General features: G+C 42.8%; 1 protein-coding gene across 2 annotated transcripts in view; it reads right to left on the reverse strand.

Annotated features, from left to right (window-relative positions):
* The window catches only part of LOC144829207 (aromatic-L-amino-acid decarboxylase-like), a 626,175-nt gene that overhangs the window by 413,054 nt on the left and 194,053 nt on the right, over positions 1-19,068 (reverse strand). For both annotated transcript variants that reach the window (XM_078688108.1, XM_078688110.1), the window contains exon 3: positions 6,110-6,223. In XM_078688108.1, coding sequence (XP_078544234.1) covers positions 6,110-6,223 — 114 coding nt within the window. The remainder of the gene's footprint in view (positions 1-6,109; positions 6,224-19,068) is intronic.

The raw sequence follows: 19,068 nt of genomic DNA on the forward strand, positions 1-19,068 counted from the left end.
TTACCTTAGCTGCTACAAATGGTTTTAGCCCTAAGATGAATGGTAAATGTTAGACCCAGGATCCCTGGTTGGCTGAGAAAGGTACCTTAGGCCAAATAGGGACCCTTGTTTCCACGTCAGGGAAAGGAAGGATACTTTCTCAGATCACCCCCGCTCACCTCCTTGGTAGCCTGGCACGAGAAGCCAGGCTTATCTTCAAGGCGAATGTGTAAAGTATTTGCAATCACGCTCACAGCAACTCAATGATGACACCATAAATGGACTCCACACAAGTTTCATAAAAACGAGTAGAAATTTATATAAAAAGATATACGATAAGACCACACAATATAAATCCAACATGTGCGTATTCGAAATATTCCTCCTGGCCGGTTGTTAGGCCAGCCAGCCCTTGTAAGGTCTGGCGATATTAATGAGCACTTCTAAACATTCCACTGTAGTCCTAGTGCAATGTTATGCAGTTCATAATGCTAGACCCAGGCACTTTGCAAAGAAAAAATAATGCAATGTGTAACGCAACAATCAGGTACTCTGCAATGTAAGAATAATGCAATGCGTAACGCAACAATCAGGTACTTCGGTATGCAGAAATAATGCAATGCGTAATACACTAATTAGGTAGTTCGTAATGCAGGAATAATGCAATGCGTGATATGCTAATCTGGTAGTTTGTTATGCAGAAAAAATGCAAAGCGTCACACGACAATCAGGTAGCTCGTTATGAAGAGGTAATGCCATGCATAATACACTAGTCAGGTAGTTTGTTATGCCGGAATAATGCAATGCGTAATGTACTAATCAGGTAGTTCGTTATGCAGAAATGATGCAATGTGTAAGACGACAATCAGGTACTTCGTTATGAAGAAAAAATGCAATGCGTAATACACTCCAACACCGATCACGGTGCCTTAGGTGGTCTCTCCGCTACTCCTGCTGACTCGCAGTTGGCCTCTGTCAACAGTTGCCCCCAACACGGTTATGGTGTATCAAAAAGTGTAGCTCCGCACTCCGGCCCTGGTACTGCCACTCCCTTGGCAAGTACGGGCTGCGATACGAGCCGATGCAGAGGCTCACGCTGCCGGAATGAGAGAGGACGAGAGCATCTCCATCCGTGCCCTCAGCCCGCCCCAGGCGTTGACACACATTACCTGGGGGTGTGACCTCACTCTCCTCTCCCTGCGACTTGGGCCTCCAATGTAATCTTCGTGAATTCCGGGCAGTGGGACTCGGGTCCTCCCTCGATGAGGTTGTCTCGAGGTCCCGCTCTGGCAACGGCGGACTCGGGCCTGTGGCTCATCTCCTCCGGGGCTGCCGGTCCAGGCTGCTACTGCTATGAAGTTCTCAAGCTACCACAGGGCACACACACACAGAGACTCACTTAGCTTCGGGTGCATGATCACAGGGCATTCCTCACGAAGGTCTCAGGCTGCACGAAGCACACGCACACAGCATTGCTGAGGCTCACTTGAACTCTGGATGCACGATAACAAGGCAATTCTCACAAAGGTCTCAGGCTGCACAAAGCACATGCACACAGCGTCACTGAGACTCACCTGGAAACTTTTGTGTTCCTGAGTTTCCGCAACAGGGAGCCAGCTCACCTCGGGCTCCTGAGGATAAGTTACTTCAGGACACAGCACAGCAAAGTCCTTTCAAGCAGGGGGACACAGTACACAGCAAAGTCCCTTTAGCCTCTCCTTTGTTATAATAGCAAACTGCAGGCCAGCCCCAGAACACACAGCAAGAGTCAGTCCTTTCCTTCAGTTTCTTCAGTTGTTTCTTCCTTGGCAAAGGTTCCTCTTGACACGAAGTAGCTTCAGTCTTGTTCAATCTTGATCAATCCATTTCTCCAAAGTTCAGGGGCTTCAGCTCTCATAGTTATACCCCTAAATGTAATTGAAGTCTTTGTGTTGAGGGGGGCACTGACCCCTGTTCAAACCAATTCTGGCTGCCTCCCTGCCAGTGACACCTTCTTCCTTTGATTAGAAGGGGTCTGGATTCTCAATCATTCACCAGGAGATGGGACATATGTTTATGGCAACAACCCAGGCCTCTTCACCTATTGAGCTACTCCTCCCCCTACACTCCTATCACTTTCAAATCCAGACAGTCAATCCACAACCAAGCAGAGACACACAGAAATATTGGAGCACAAAAACTCAGCCACTTCTAAAAGAGTGGCTTCTAAACACACAATGCAAAAACCGCCCTTATAAAAAGATGTGTTATAACATTGTGAGTACAGGCATACTAAACTTCACCTCTCCATCTTAAGCTTTTGGGAAGATAGGCTGGAAAACACATTACACAGCCTCCCCATTCTATTCAATGGGCAAGATGGATTTTCAACAGTGAAAAATGAAATGAAGAGTATTTCACTGTCAGGACATGGTATACACCTCAGTACATGTCCTACCTTTCACGTGCACTGCACCCTGCCCAGGGGGTCCCCTGGACCTACCATAGGGGTGTCTGATGTGCATAGACAGGGAAGGGTGCGGTCTGGCACATGGGTGCACTTGTCAGAACAACATGGCAGTTTAACCAACTGCACGCAGGCACTGCAGTGGCAGGCCTGAGTTGTCTCTTTTAAGGCTACTTGTGTGGGTAGCACAATTAGTGCAGCAGGACCACTGGTAGCATTTACATTACCAGCCTTGGCACACATAGTTAGTGCACTTTACTAGGGACTTTACTAGTAAGGCAAACATACCAATCATGGACAACCAATTACCTTTACCATACACAGGGAGCACTTGCACTTTGACACTGATCAGCAGTGGCAAAGTGACCAAAGCATCTAAGTTGGCAACACCATGTCAGAAAAAAAGGTCTAGGGGGAAAGCAAAAGGTTTAGGGAACTTTAGCCAAAAAGGGCCAAGTCCTAGAGTAAACATGTGGAGTGTCTCCTGTATGCAGATGATCTTGTGATTTTAGACCAGACAGAAATAGGCCTGCAAAGAACATTAGACAAGTTTCAGGAATATTGTAGGTGGAAAAAATAGTGGTAAATATGGCTAAAACTAGGATACTTTACTTTGGAAAATCTAAAAGCAAATTTAATTTGGTGCTGGGAGATTGGAATTTGGTGATGAACATAAATATCTTGGAGTCTGGTTCGAACGGTCTGTGAAATGGAAAATTCATATAGAGGCCTTGAAGACCATTGGCTTGGTGAGTGGGCTGACAAAATGTAAGAAGGCCTTTGGAGAAACGTCATGTAGACCAGCCCTAAAAGCCTACGTAGCAATGATTGCCCGCAACCGCAATATGGAGCTGAATTGCTACACATGAGAGGAAAAAGCAGGTGGGATGCCGAGGAGGAGAAGTTCTTGGAGTATTTGCTTTCACTTCCCAGCTCTGACATGATACAAGCAATAAGATTGGAAACTGGCAAGATTTCCTGGAATATTTTGGCTGCAAAAGCCTTAATAAGGTTCTAGGAAAAATTGAATGGGGAGGAAGGACTGAAAGTTTCTCAATGGTGCATGAATGAAATTGTGCAAAGTGAACTTAAATGGGCTAGAAGGGTTAGGACCAACATGGTTGCTGTGTGTAAAGATATGAAAGTAAGGTTGCTTCCCCAGGCCATATTTATTAATTTAAGAAATGTATAGAGCGCTCGGCTACCCCTGAGGGGGTGTCCCGGCGCTAACGACTGAAATTCAGAAAAGAAACAAACCAAAAAAAAACAGAACAATTAAGAGGAGAACAGCCATGTCTTAAGTTTGCGGCGGAAGACAGATTCAGTAGGAGCAAATCTTAAATCTAAGGGAAGTTTATTCCAGAGTCTGGCCATACAGATAGACATTTCAAAAAGTGAGCCGAAAGAACTGTAAGAAATTATCTTAACCCTTGCAAGATAAGTGATATAAAAGCTTTAAATGGTCAGTGTAGGAGGGAATTGTTCTTGTGGGTTGAACACTAAGGGGCCCATCATGATGGCGGGCGGATCACCACCGCCTGCCATCACAACCACATTTACCCCCGCCATATTACCATGGAGGGGGGACCGCGGCAGATGGAAAGTCCGGCAGCCGCTTTTCCGCCGGTCGGCAATCATCATGATTGCCGGCCGGGTGGAAAAAGACAACAATATGGTGGCGGGGCCTTGCAGGCACCACCATCCATATTACGATGGCAGCAGGGGCATGCCTTTCCATGGCGGAGACTCCGCCATGGAAAGGCATGCGGAAAATAACTTTGGGGGCCCGTTGGGAGGGATGGGGTGCTGCACTTGGGGGACATTGTAATGCCCAAGATAGCATGCACCGCTCGGTGCCTGCCACGTTGTGCATTGCAGAGCAAAACATGGGTTTTTAACATTGTGTACAGTGCTGCAGCCAGCAGCACCATCCACAATGTTAAACTACTAGGATGCGCCCGTCAGTGAGGCGGGCGCATCCTAATACGGTGGACGGGACCGGCGCACCTATGGGTGACGGTCACAGCTTCACAGGGATGGCGGGCAGACAAAAGTCTTGCCGCCATCCTAATAGGCCTCTAACAATCAAACAACAGCGGAGATAGTGGTTACGCCCAATATTACTGAAATATGGAATTATGTCTCGAGGGTATGCTGTAGAAGTTTTAACCGATAAGCGCTTTTTAGATGTAGGATGTGCCATTGGAAAATTCATGAGGGCAGTAAGGGCATCGTTTATGGGGAACTAGGAGGAGGGTTGATCTACCTTTCATGGCCACCTGCAGATTTTATTGGAACACATCTTTTATATGGCAATTTTATATGGTCTTATTAGATTAAATTTATTCTATATATGTATTTGTTTTACATCTTAATGGAGTGCTATTTAAGTTCCATTGGTCTGAATAAACATAATTTTGATTGATTGAGGTTGGGAAAAGTCAGTAAAGAATTTGAAAATACAAACAAACTCTACGGTTTGTGGGTGCTCCCAAAGATTCTTTGGAAGCCATGCTCTGAATCACTTTTCCTACCACTTAAATAGAAATTGGTCATGCACAACCGTATGTGTTTGTGGTGAAATAAAGCACACAAGACGGAGGTTTTATGCCAGTGAGATCACATTATTGAAATCCTATACTTATTAATTCAAATATAGAAGTCAGGCTTACACATTCAAATGATTTTCTGAGTAAGGCTTGTGTGTTTAGTCCACCAACACGCCCATGTGTGCATTATTTAGTTACTAGGCTGAAATGAATAGAGAATGTTAAAGCAATGTTGGGATCACTGGTTAATTTGAGAAAAAATAAGTGTCGGGCTTTCATCAGGAGGCAGCTTGCACCAGACCTTTTCTCCTGTTGGTGCGGCCCAAAACAGAACCAACTACTAACCATGAAAGTGGGTAGAGGATGTGACGTATTGGCCAGAGCTGCAGACTTCAGAGCTGGAAAACCACGTTGGAGTCTCGGCTTTGGCTCAACATCCTGTGATTCTGGGAAAATCACTCAATCTCACCATGCCTAACCCTAAATGTCCTTAACTGGTGCTCATGAAAAGCACCCATGTTGATGATTAAGTGTTAGTGCTCAGAAACCACAGGTTCAAATTAAGCACTGGTTGGAATGCACTGTTGTGATATGAGCAGGTCTATATATAATGCCTGTTTGACCATTCTTTGGGCACCATTGAAAAGGCCTTTCAATTCATAATTTGTCCATATTTCTTGCAGACTTTGAAGTTAAAAATCATGCAGAAATATCACATAGCTAATGATTTCTCCTTTGGACAGTGGGAGGTAAAAATGACCAGCAAATAAGTAAGAGCATGCCAGAATTGATGCGGAAACACTGATTCCGACTGTTACTTCCCATTTCTTAGGGACAATCTCAGAATCAGTACAGATTCTTGTTGAATCAGTACTTTTTGGGTTCTGGAATACCTTTGCACACATTGAGACTGGGCCTACCTTCCCTGTTGCCGTTAAAGACAGTGCGGGTAAAGACAGACCATACAAGTCAGGTGTACCATAATTTGAATCCTACTGTTTACTTTGGAACCACTCTCTCCATTTTACACATAGACATTACTCATTACACATAGACCTCACTGTATGAAATTTGCAATTATGGATACTTCTTAATTCCCCGCTGTAACAGGTGGGGTAAATGACAGTAAACTCACCCAAGAGAAGCCAATACATCCAATAGCGCCACACAGCATGTCTGCTAGTAAAGCTGGATATGAATTACCTGTAGGGAAATAGGCAAAGAAGTAGGGGCTGTGCCAGTGGGTGACCTGCAAATGAAAAATACATAGCTGTGAGATCCCTGTTATTTTATACAGATAAATGCAATAAAGAAAAAGCTACATACAATATTATCAGCATGTTGTTAGTCGAGAGGACAGACACTACTATTCTTGGGCCCAGTGGTGCGGAATATGTTGTCGCTGTAAATTAAGTAGACAAGAGGAGGGATTTGGCAAGTTACTCTAAACCTGCTTTTTAAACTAGTGTGAGGGTTCTGGTTTTATACTGTTTGCACATGTAATGTTTAATTCATGCTAGTCTACTATCATTCACATTCCTGTAGCCTCTTGCTGGAAGGATGTTATCCCAATATTAAAAACTAGTAGGTTTTCTTTTTTATCCACTTATCTTTTACATTTAGAGATGAAGCAGCATTGATAACACTGACAACAGTTTGCTTAATATTAATATTTCTTTTATTGAATAAACTGACATTTTCACAAGAATTACTGATGTGAGGATGCACAGATCCTAGATGTGGCAATATTTTCGAAGATTGCGGACAACTCTGGGAAGACTGATGTTTGTGAGATTGCAGTCCTCCAAAGCGTAGTGGGGAGTTGTACGTTGCTTTTGAGTTGGAGAAGGTCAGCTGTGAGGTAAGTTTCAATATTCGGAGTTAGGTGAAAGTTGAGCAGCTCATATTGTACATAGCACATGAAAGCTTTTTTTTTGCGATTTTACATAGCGCGAACTCGACCCGAAGGTATTGGAGGTCTTTACATGAGCACCAGTTCCATTACACAAGGACACATTCGTTTTAGGTAGGCACAAGGATATTAAGGGCCTGATTATGAGTTTGGCATTGTGAGAGCTGGATGCCACGCCCCATCCCTGCTCCCTCAGTGCCAAACGTCACCGCCGCCTGCCCCCCAGATTACGAGTTACCTTGTGGTCTGGCAGGTGGTCCTTTGGAGTGCTCGCGGCAGCACCTATTAAAAAGGTACCGCAATGAGAGTGCCAAAGTCTGTTCCTGCATGGCATGGACTGTGCAGGCCATGCCATACAGGAAAGAGGGTACATCCAGACAGGGGGTCACACCATGTACCCCCCTGTATACATCCCATGGTCCTCACCGCCAGGGTTTTCATGGCGGTCTCACTGTCATGAAAACTGTGGCGGTGAGGAAACTCCAAATATGCTTGGCAGTGCCGCAGCAGCACCGCCAAGCACAATGAAACCTCTGACCACCATGACACCACCAGGGATTATGGATCACTGGCAGTTGTAGCGGTCATATGGTGGTCCCACCACCGCAGTTGTAATATGGCGGTCGAACCACCGGTGCAGCGTCCCCGACAACCACCGCACCTCCACTGAGATGGCCGGCCAAACTCGTAATTAGGCCTTAAATGGTTTGCCCAGAAGCACAAGATGTGGAGCCAATGCCGAGAATCAAACCCGGTTCCCCAGCTCCAAAGTTGTCAACTATGGCCATTATGCCACACAAGGTGGTTTTGATAGTCAGAGAGTACATTGCATGCGGAGACACAGTAATCAAGGAACTATGAGAATACTGTAGAGTTATCTGTAAACTTAACGCCACCTTGGAACGTCCAACGACCACGGTTATCCAACGAGTTCTGAGTGCAAAATTACTACCTTCCCTCAACTACGCGATACAGGCGTTCCCAGGCAAATTTGGGCAAGTCCTTGAAAAGATCAACTGTGTAGCCTACAAAAAGCTAGTTTGTCTTCCATCGTGCACAAGGAACACTCTAATTCACCTGGAATTTAACCTTAACCGACAATTTTTGGAAGAACTGGCAAGTCTGGCAAAATACTTTTATTTAACCACTGTGGCCCCAGAGAACTCAATGAAGTTTGTTATAAACAAAATATTCAAAAACCCGGGCAACCCGTGGTCAACCAGTCTTGCCTCAGCCAAAGATCTCTTGAACCTAGCTACAGAGAACTCAGGCCCCAATATAATTAAGTATACAACTATTAAAACATCAATAAAAAAGCAAGTAAGATCATGCTCTCGAAAACTGGATATTGAAGCTTTGACAGCTAGAGGCTTCCATGAGACCCAAAGTTCCCTTCACACTTCATATGGCTTAAAACCACACCTCATTCAGCCGGTGGGGAGGCAAGCCCTACAAAGTATTCTTGCAGCCAGACTGCACGTTCTTCCTTTAACCCCTTCGATGCTCATGACGGAACGGTTCCGTCATGAGCATCGGTTGAGCTGTGCTCATGACGGAACTGTTCCGTCATGACCACACCCATTAACATTGGGGCCCAGCACAGGTTGTAAATCTGCGCAGCATGGAAGGTGTTAAAACATCGGTATTCTTCAGTGAAAGTAAGACCAGCGATTACGGAGTGTCGCCTCTGCCATTACTGTAGAGTTATCGGCATTTTTTATTAGTTGTTGTTTAACCATATTTTTTCCTTGCTTTTGTCTTTTTGTTGCTTTGTGTCTGAATCTTTCCCACAACCTCCTACTCCAGACAAGCTAGCCCTTCCACTGCCCTTATGCATAACTTCTATCTCCACAGGTCTTTTAGAGTGATTCAATCTGCAGTTGGTTCCGGTCGATTGAAACTGCTGTATGTCAAACAAAGAATGTGCACGTTTTGCAGGTTCAACCCCTAACATTTTGCGTTCAGCTCTCCTCCTCTCCTGTTTGCTGACCTTAGGACACTGCCAACTTTACCATTGCTAACCAGTGCTATAGTGATTGTGCACTCTCTTTTAAACATTGTATACTTGGCTTATATCGAACTGGCATATTTAATTAACTTGTAAGTCCCTAGTAATGTTGTGCTACTTGTGTCCAGGGCCTGTAAATGGAATGCTACTAACGGGTCTACAACACCGATTGTGCCACCCACTTAAGTAGCACTTTAAACATGTCTCAGGGCTGCCATTGCAGTTGTGTGTGTGCAGTTATAAACTTCCATATCAACCTGGCAAAATAAACCCTTTTCCAGGCCCAAACCTTCCTTTCTAATAAGTATGTCACCCCTAGGGTGGACAGCCAAGAGGGCAGGGTGCAGTGTCCTACATGTCCTGGTGTTGTAGCGTTTTAGATTCCGAATGAGTTTTCCCTATTCATACCCTTATATAGATACAATTCGCATTGCCCTTATATAGGCATAGAAATCAAGCCATTATTTAGGCATAGCCCATGCTACCCAAATACAGGCATGGCTACTTCCATCTGTTCATCAAACGTCACAACGATTTCTTGGAAAACCAGACACTTAAGCAGAAGGGACTTCCCCTCGCCTGGATATTGATTTCTCCAAGAATCTCATTATTATTATGCATGAACAACCATTCCTTAGGTTCATCCATGACGTTCATATGCCTGAATTTACGTCAAAGCTGGCATTCCTAAACACCTTCAAGGTATAAATATGCCTTCACTTGCTATAGCAAAGCACAGTTTGGTTCGGTGCAGTTCGACTACCTACTTGCAGCTCGCTACAGCAAGTGCCGAAGGAAGCAGACTCTCCAGCTGACGCACTGACAAAGAAGCTGTCATCCTCCTGCCGAGAATACAGCTCCAGTGCTTCTGACTCCCCTTGCGGGGTGTTGGGAAATCGAGTCTGAGACTGAGACTGAGATACCAACCTCCTTCATTCTAAGGTATGGAGCTGATTAGAACCTAGAGAAACCTTTGGCAATTCTTGGCAAAAACTAAACCTATGCTAAAGACCACACTTACTTCTACCCTGGTACTAGACCTAGGTTAGGTACATTGGGGTAGGCGTATTTTAGAAGCACCAGGTGAGTATTTTAGCCTATATTATTTATGTATGTATTTTTACATGTCATAGCAACAGACAATGCTATTACAGTATTATTTTATAATACTATTCTTGCTGTACGCATTATACTTTGCATTCTGTCTAACGATTGTAACAGTTCACCTTTCTTTCATGAGAAAGAAGACTGTTCAATAAACCCCTTTTATTGAAACGCCCATCTCTCTATTTTCTCTGCAACTCTGTAGAAACGAAGCATGCATGATTGACTGAGTAAAATAGTTATCTATTGTTTCCACTACTCTGCAGATATTTGTTCCAGTCCTAGGGAAACAAAGTTGTCATGTTTATGCGGTTGTCAGAAACGAATCCCTTCTTGTGTTTTCGAGAAAGTTTCTAGTGACCTCTGAGGTAGCTGGCACTCACAATTAAGTTTAGTATATTCGATAGAGACATACTGACCTCAGTCCTAGTCACATCTATAGGATATATTATTCCAATACGCAGTGCCTATTGGGAATATAGGAACTACACTAGTAGTGAAAAATTCCTAATTTCGATTTTTATCTACTGCAAGGCCTATCTCTCACATACACTAACATTGAAGTTACCTTATTACATTTAATAAGGTGTAATTTCCAAATGGGAACAGGTAACCAGTTTATGTTTGGTGTCTTTGGAATTGTAATGAAAAATCCTACCTTATGGTGAAGTCGGATTTTAAATTACAATTTTGAAAATGGCACTGTTAGAAAGTTGCCATTTTCCTGCCTTAGCTATTTAATGCCTACAGCATGTCTCTGGGCCACTTGACTGGGTGTAGTTGACAGTTGGGCTTCTTGTATTTGACAGCCACACACAATGGGAAGCTTGAGGGTGACTGGATGGGCCATCACTGGCAGGATGGGAGGAAGTAGCCAGGCCCAGCTCCTCTTACACTCGAATGGGGTGTGTCCTGCCTCCAGACAAAGGGTGGCATGCACCCTGTAGTTGGTTTGTAGCCAGGGCATGTAGGATGGGCACCTGTGCACTTCCAAGGCATGACTCAAGAAGCTTCTCCTCACTTCAAAAGCCCAACTGGATATAAATACTGGACCTCAGATACAAACTCTTCACTTCACTTCTGGACTTGTGGATACTATGCCAGGAAGAAGCACTGCTGTGCTGATGAAAGGATTATCACTCTGATGGACTTCTACTCTGAAGAACTGCAGCTCTACTGACCAACTGCCTGCTGTCCTCTTGCCTGTGTGAGAAGTAGTGGACATGCATCTCTTGAACCCAGACCCCATAGTGACTCTAATGGATAGTTAGCTGGCCTCCAGGTCTGAAGCCTCAGGGACACAACATGCTTCCAACCACCTTGCACCTGCATGTGGACTCTACCATCAGTGAGAATACTCTGGCAAGAAGTGCCTCCCCATTCCTGGACCCTTGGACATGGGCTTAAGGTACTCTGCAAGCGTCTGTGGGTCCAGCACAATAGACACATTTCCTCTGCTGTGTGGCGCAAACCCAAGGAGAACTGACACATCACCACTGCTGTGTGGGTTGAACCCATCACAAAGACCTGCATCACATTGTAGTCTAGCAGAACTGCCTCTGTGCAATGTATCCTTGGTGCAGGCCCTTGCATCCCACATCGATAGTAGCCTCGACGATTAATCCAGACTCCGCATTGCAGCTTTGCAGGTCCTTGGAATTGACGCATAGCCTCGACTGTGCGAAGCATCCTCGACGCTGGCCATGGCAAGCTCTCATCGACTGGATCCTCAACGATGACACAAGACCTCACACCGCAGCCTCGCTGCTTCTCGGAGCCGATGCATCACTACAGCTGCGTGACACATCTTCAACGCGGATCCTTGCAATGCTCCGCAAACCACGATTTAAGTAGGAGTGGGCAGAATTGCAGTAATTTCGTAATTCTGAGTTACTCCATTGAAGGACAACCCTCACATGATGCATTTTCCATGCTGTGGCCAACTGCACCATTGTTCAACCTCAGCTGCTCAGCCTCCTCCAGTTTGCTCGGCATACATTAGGTAGTTTGCTGAACTTACCTTCCTCCAAAAGTTCCTTTAATGTGGGTGGGGCTTGTAGTCAGTGTGTTTTCACAGTGACCACTTATTTGAGGGGGTTACAAAAGTCAGCCTTTCTCCACACAATGGCAATGCTTAGTGTGCTATTTAGCCAGTTTGCAATGCAACGCATCTCCAAGGTGTTTAGACTATCTTGGAGAGTCATCTATAAAGTGAGATGGATGGTTTAAATTGTATATCAACTGTATTACAGCAATGTGTGGAAAAAACTGATATTGAAAAATGCTTTGCTGCTCAATCTTCCTGGCAAAGAGGCACAACCAGCCTTAAACACTTACCTAACCATCCCACACCTACCGGCATAACTACTAGAGATTATGATAAATTTGCTGAAGCTGTTGATTGTTTTAATGTGTATCTTATGAATGTACCTGACATTGCATTGCAAAGACACACATTTTACAGAAGAGTTTAACTTCCCAGTGAACCCAATGATGCATAGGTAGCAGATATATTCTTTCTTGAGTCAAATGTGAATTTGATGGCATGCTGGGTTTATATATTAGAAATCAAGTATTAGTTCCTTCTTTTAACTGAAAAATTCAAGAACAATTATTAAGGCACAAGTGACGCTCTCTTACGAAACAGTTCATACTTTCAAGAGTGTGGAGCTATCTATCCTTCCTGTCAAGGAATTAATTGATGCACAACAACTCGCAAACTAAGAATATACCATCAAGAGCACACTTATGAAGGAAAAACAAGAAAGCAGAACTAAAGACAAATTTAAAGATAAAGATAGAGGGGCTACTCAGAAAGGTGAAGTTACATATGACTAAATCTACATGTTTAAGGTTATGTTACACTTTAGAGTAAATTTACTAATTTTTGCTGGTCACCATTTATGAGTGTAAGGTTACTACAAAGTATTACATGTCTCCACGCCTGAAACGATGACGTGGAGCCTAATGTAAGAGTGTAAAGTTAGTACTTGAAATTTTTCCCACGTATGAGGGATCTCTGCCACTGGGGTGAAATCTCCCTGTGGTAAAGTATGGAAAATATATTGATATTTAAAAAAAGTTGTGTAAATATTTAAAATAAATATTAATGTGAATTTGTTTCATACATTTAATTTAAATCTAAACAAATAAAAATGCTGCAGCTCTGTTAACTTAATGCAAAATAGTTGCAAATGGCATCCTGCACAGTGACAGTTATGATAAAATAAGTATCTCTATCTTTATATGCTAAAGAGCATATAAACTTTCACAAAAGTGAAACTGAAAAATTAGCAAGCAGTGAGAGAGGTGGTGATTTTGGGATCCTTCCTAACCTAGGGGGAGTACCAAGCAGATGCCTTGAAAACAACAAGCACATCTTATTCAAAGATTCGGTGGTGGTCCCATCCTCTTAGGACCACCCCAAGCACAGTTATTGGCAAAAAAAACATTCCCAACCAAAGACCCTGCAAAGCATTATGTGATGATATTAGCAGTGGGCAGTGAATATTATATAGTATCCAATATCAAAATAATTCTACAAAGAGCTGCAGTTGAACTGGTGGTTACTAGATGTCCCTCACGGGGCAATTATTTCACAGTGCAGACAAATACAGTGTGCCATCAGCTACGCTATGCAGCACTATGTGCACTACGTATAGTTCAAAGTGTACTAAGTGAAGCTACGTGTAGAGCTGCTACGTAAACTACGCCCACGGTTAATAAAAACAAGATGTGCTTTTTGTTTATGCTCTTTGTGTTCAAGGCATCTGCTTGGTCCTCCCCCTAGGTTAGGGGGGACTCCAATAATCATCACCTCTCTCATTGCCTAATGTTTTCATTGAAAAAGTTCACTTTTGTGAATTGGTTATATGCTTTTTAGCATGTAAAATTGTTTTATCAGCATCTGAGGATGTTGTTGACTTAACTGCTAAGCTATATGATTAAGAATAGTTTTGGTACTGTGCTACGTGCAATTTGCGGAGTGCGAATTAGTACAAACTATGTATGCTCGTCAACGTAGCGTAGTGCTATGCCCACGGTTAGGTTTTATCCAAAACCAGAACATGGGGGAAAGGGGTCTGGAGATATAAGATGTTGTGACCTCCAATCCTTAAACACATTTTAATTGACTGCCATCTTCCTCCCAAATTCAAAGATTTAATCATCATCATAGGCACAGCAAAATTGTTTTCAATATTAGATTTGCAGTCTGCTTACTATTCACTTTAATTGACATGAATGTTGCAAACAATTAACTACTCTATACCTCCAGATTGGGCCTTTTGCTATCTGTGTATACCTTTTGGCATAGCATCAGCTGCCTCTGTGTTTTAAAGACTTATGGATAAGTTATTTGGAATCATGGAAGAGGTCACTAGATTTCTGGAGGATATCTTGGTATTTGTATGTTCGCTTGAAGAACATAACAGTATTTTGTGCTACATTTTCTAGATAATTCAAAGTAGGGGAATGACCCGACAGAAGTAAAAGTAAAGTGAATATGTAAATAATTATTGTCACAGTATTTCGTGCATAGGGAATTAAATCAAAATAATCTCAGGTCAAGGGCATAAAGGAAATACAAATACTACATACAAGGATCACTTGGCCTCAATACTAGGATAGTGTGAGTATGAGAAGACTCATGAAGAAGAATGTCAATTATTAGTGGACACAAAAGATGACTGATGATTTTCATGAAATAAAGAATAGTGCTGTTAATTCTCCGACTTTAACATCATTTCAGCAGAAGAAAGATCCACTGTTACTGTGATTGCCAGTGGTATGGGTCATGGAGTCGTTTTAGAACAACATTTCAAAAAGTAAGTCTGACGGATAATATAATTATTTTTGGGTCTAAAGCCCTAACAGACAGAGATACTTCACAATAGAGAGCGAGAGATGCCCTGGGATGCATGGGGGTGTGGAACATGTCAAGATGTTTCTTTGCAATTAGCATTTTACACTGAAGATAGATGATAAAACTTTTGTTTCTTCCTTTAAAGTAAAGGTATTGATAAGGCATCATCTCATTTACTTAGGCTTTGTCCAAACCTTTTTAGTTTAATTTTGATGTTGAATATTTAGAAAGTAAACAGTACTACATGGCAGAATGTCTTTCTTGGTTACCAGGCAGTAAGGATGAAAGTGAAAATAATTATGTTTTGGAGGAATGTGTTGTTTTTCAGTTTCTGGTGAATTTAATTGAATGAAAGATATGCAGATTGAGCACTGAGTTGAGTTTAAAATGTTGTAATTAATAGCAGGTCTCGTTAAGGGTCAGTAAACAGAGATTTTACAAGTATTTTGGAGTGTTAGTTGGTAGTAGACAATTGAGTGTTTTTTGAGGGAAGATAAGTTTGTTCTTCCTGAAAGTTCAAAGTAAGAATTATCCAAGGTTGCCCACAAAGTACATTTGGGAGAGTGTGCCACAGAATAAGTGAATGATACGATTTCAAAGTATGTCAAAACATGTGTGTAATACTCAAATTCCATTAAGTTTCTTAAACTTTGCAAGATGTCTTTGATTCCAATTCTCTTTTATGAAGATAATTGCAGCATTTAAGCATGGATTTCTTAGGTCCTTATCGATCATTAAGTAGCAGGACACATCATGTTGCATTATGTTGTTCTTCTTTAAAAATACCCATGTTATGTTATGTAACTGAAGATGTGATTACGTTTCCTAAATAATGTTGTTTAAGGGAGGGTTTACATTTTCAATCACCGCACACAATGGAGTGCAATTTCTATCTGATAAAATGAAAAAAAAAATTGGCTAAAATGGCACTCACTTCTTTGCACTCCCCTCAATGCAATGGCATAGCTGGAAAAGTCAACATAAATGTAAGTGAAGTTATAGAATTGTCTTTGGCTAACGAGTTGAAAGGCAGGGATTTAGTTCAAGAGAAATTATGGGCCTACCACTGCACACCACACACTAACACACAATATTTCCCATTATGGCATTTAAAGAATTCTTTCAATTTGTTTTATCAATCCAAGCTGGCTTACCAAGTACATAGCTGCGATGATATGCAGGGTAAAGTTTGTCAAAATGTTATACATATTCAGGAGAAGATGAAACATTATTATTACTCTTGGAATAGTGTTTAAGGTCTTAAGGTAGAGATAAGACATCGGGTCAAGGATAAAGATCCTTGGGGCATGTTATCAAGGGGGTTTATCTCCGATTTTTTGGCTTTAAAAGCCAAGAAAGCGGAGATAAAATGATCTCCCTATTACCTAGCTGTCGCTAACACCAGTTAGCGACAGCTAGTAGGAGATAGCGACCATCTTGGGCCCCACTTTGCATGTCAGTGATATTTATCACTAATGACATGCAAAGTGGGCGTGCCAAGATGTTAGCGACTGGAAACAGTCGCTAACATCGCTATCTCCTATTACCAACTTTTGGAGATATTCGCGCTAAGCGCGAATATCTCCAAAAACTAACACCTGCCCTGAGCAGTTCTTTGCCATGTTATCCAATGGGAGGTGGATAACATGGCTAAGAGCATTAGCTCGGTAATGCATGAATATCGCTGACTTTTCAGCGATATTCATGCATTGCGGCCGTTTTTTCTCGCATTTGCGATAAACCTTGATAATAGCAAGGTTTATCTGCGATAATTTCTGACGATGCTTAGCGTTAAAAAATTCGTTGCTAAGCATCGTTAGCGATAAATATCGCTTAACATTGGTAATATGCCCCCTTGTTTTGTGATCAAGGTTGAGTAATTTTTAATTTCCCTTTACATGATAGACAAAGCCTGATATCTGGGAGGTGGTAGAATCTCAATAGAGTTATAAATTGTCTCAGTGACAATACTTTGAAGGAAAAATATGATGACAATGTGTGGGTTGATCTAGGTCCGTGGTTCTCATAGTATGGCCCACGGGCCGCCAGCGGCCCGGCAGGCCTTCCTTGGAGACTCGGAGACCTTGCAGGTAATGTACCCATGGCCCCCAGAGAGCGAGAGAGAGAGAGTGGAGAGAGAGAATGTGGAGAGAGAGATTTGAGAGAGAGAGAGAGAGAGAGAGAGAGGAGAGAGAGAATGGAGGGAGAGAGTGGAGAGAAAGAGAGAGAGCAGATAGAAAGAGAGCGGAGAGAGACTGACTGACTGACTGAGATAGGGACTGACTGAGAGACTGACTGACTGAGAGAGACTGACTAAGAGAGAGAGAGAGACTTACTGACTGAGAGAGACTGACTGACTGACAGAGAGAGAAACTGACTGTCTGACAGAGAGAGAGACTGACTGACAGAGAGACTGACTGACTGACAGATACTGACTGACTGAGAGAGACTAACTGACTAAGAGAGAGAGAGACTGACAGAGAGAGAGAGAGAGAGACTGTGATGGAATTGGGGTCAAAGTGTGTATGAAACCTCTTAAGACTGCTATTGCCTGCTAATAAACATGTATTATCAAAACGTGCTCTTTGTAGTTACATCTGCTTTAGAAATACAGCATTGTCACATTGTCTAATGTTTTGCAACTGGTTTGATTTTTTTTTACTCTAGGCCCCCCCCCCCTACTGACTAAGGCCCCCCCACTGACCCCACCCCTACCGGTGCGGCCCTAGGCCACAAACCACACTGTAATTTTGACCCCCAACAGAAAGTTTGTGAGTACCCATTATCTAGATAAACATGTTCTCGGGAGCATGGGATATGTGATGATTGAATCACTGATATTTCCTGTAACACAATGAAGTGGAAGGTCACAGCACAATAGAAGGTAGTGTGGAAGAACCTAAAAGTTGTGCAGTTTTATGAAGAAGTTCAAGATAGGCTAAAAGACCTCGACATTTAAGAGTTTTGGTTGATCTGCAATATTTACTCCAACTCTATTTTAGTGCCATAGACTGTTAATTTGCATGCATTAAAAGGAGGTTTGTTGTAGTTTTAACTGCATTTTTCAGGAGTTGCTGTTTCCCTGTATTTTGTCCATGTATTTGTTAATGTGTTGTCTTGCTTATCTGAATCTTTTTAATGTACTCGTCACTGGCTTCCACTGTCCTCGTATATGTTCTATCTCCACTGTTTTAGTGTAGTGATTCAATCTGTTGCAGTGTGATCTCTTAAATAATATGTTTGTACTCCACTACATCCCATTGTTTAGACAGATATGTGCAAGAGGTGCCATGGACAACAATGAACACTATAGTCCAAAGGTTGAACAGAGACCTATTTCTGACACCCGGTCAGTGTTTGCCTGGAGAATGTTGAAGATAGTGTGGGTGGTGAATTTAATACCTTTATTAAAGGAGTAGAAGAAGTAAAGAGGAAGCAAAACTGAAAAGCTCTTGCAATTTTACTCCTAACTAAAGCTCTGCTTTTTGCTTTAACTTTGTGGGAGAGAGAGGTAAAGACTGATGTATCAAACGCTTAGTAGCTGAAATCTGGTACCAGTTTCAGTATGCATATGATAGACTTCAGGAGCATAGCATTTCTAGTATGGAGTGATTGGGGAACCATGGCAATAGAAGAACATATAAAGTTTGGTCAGGCACTTGGTGAGAGTGGGGATGAGGTTAATACAGAGGAAGCAGTCAGAAAGCTAAAGCCAGTCAAGTGCAGATATCTATAGTTGCAAAGCTTGTCAGAAACACCAGGGCCGATATCATGGAAAGTGGGCATGCACACCTGCTTTGCGTACCCCCGGGGCACTTTGGTATTACCGAAAGGGCTGCAGATGCTTGTGTGGCTCTTTCTGTAACATAGATAGCACTGGTGCACATAAACTTGCCAGCGCTATCACTATAAGGCATTCCTTTATTTGCGTGGGGGCGTGGCCCTATGCAAATTAGTGTATCTCTCTGCCTCTGTGCCTGCACCATATTATAAACGTAGGGGCAGAGACAAGGAAACTGACAGTACGCAACATAAATGTTGATGGCAGCCCTCTGGAGGGTTAATAGGGGGTTCTATGGATCCCAGACATCCCCTTGCATGTAGGTGCAGTCACTCAAGAGGTATGAGGTTAGAAGGCAGAAGTTGATGGTGGACAAGCGCTATAAAGATAGACGCATGAAAGTAGGGGCTTTCCTTAGAGTGAAA

Source organism: Lissotriton helveticus, chromosome 4_1 (genome assembly GCF_964261635.1).
Source record: "Lissotriton helveticus chromosome 4_1, aLisHel1.1, whole genome shotgun sequence".
In the NCBI taxonomy this organism is placed as follows: Eukaryota; Metazoa; Chordata; class Amphibia; order Caudata; family Salamandridae; genus Lissotriton; species Lissotriton helveticus.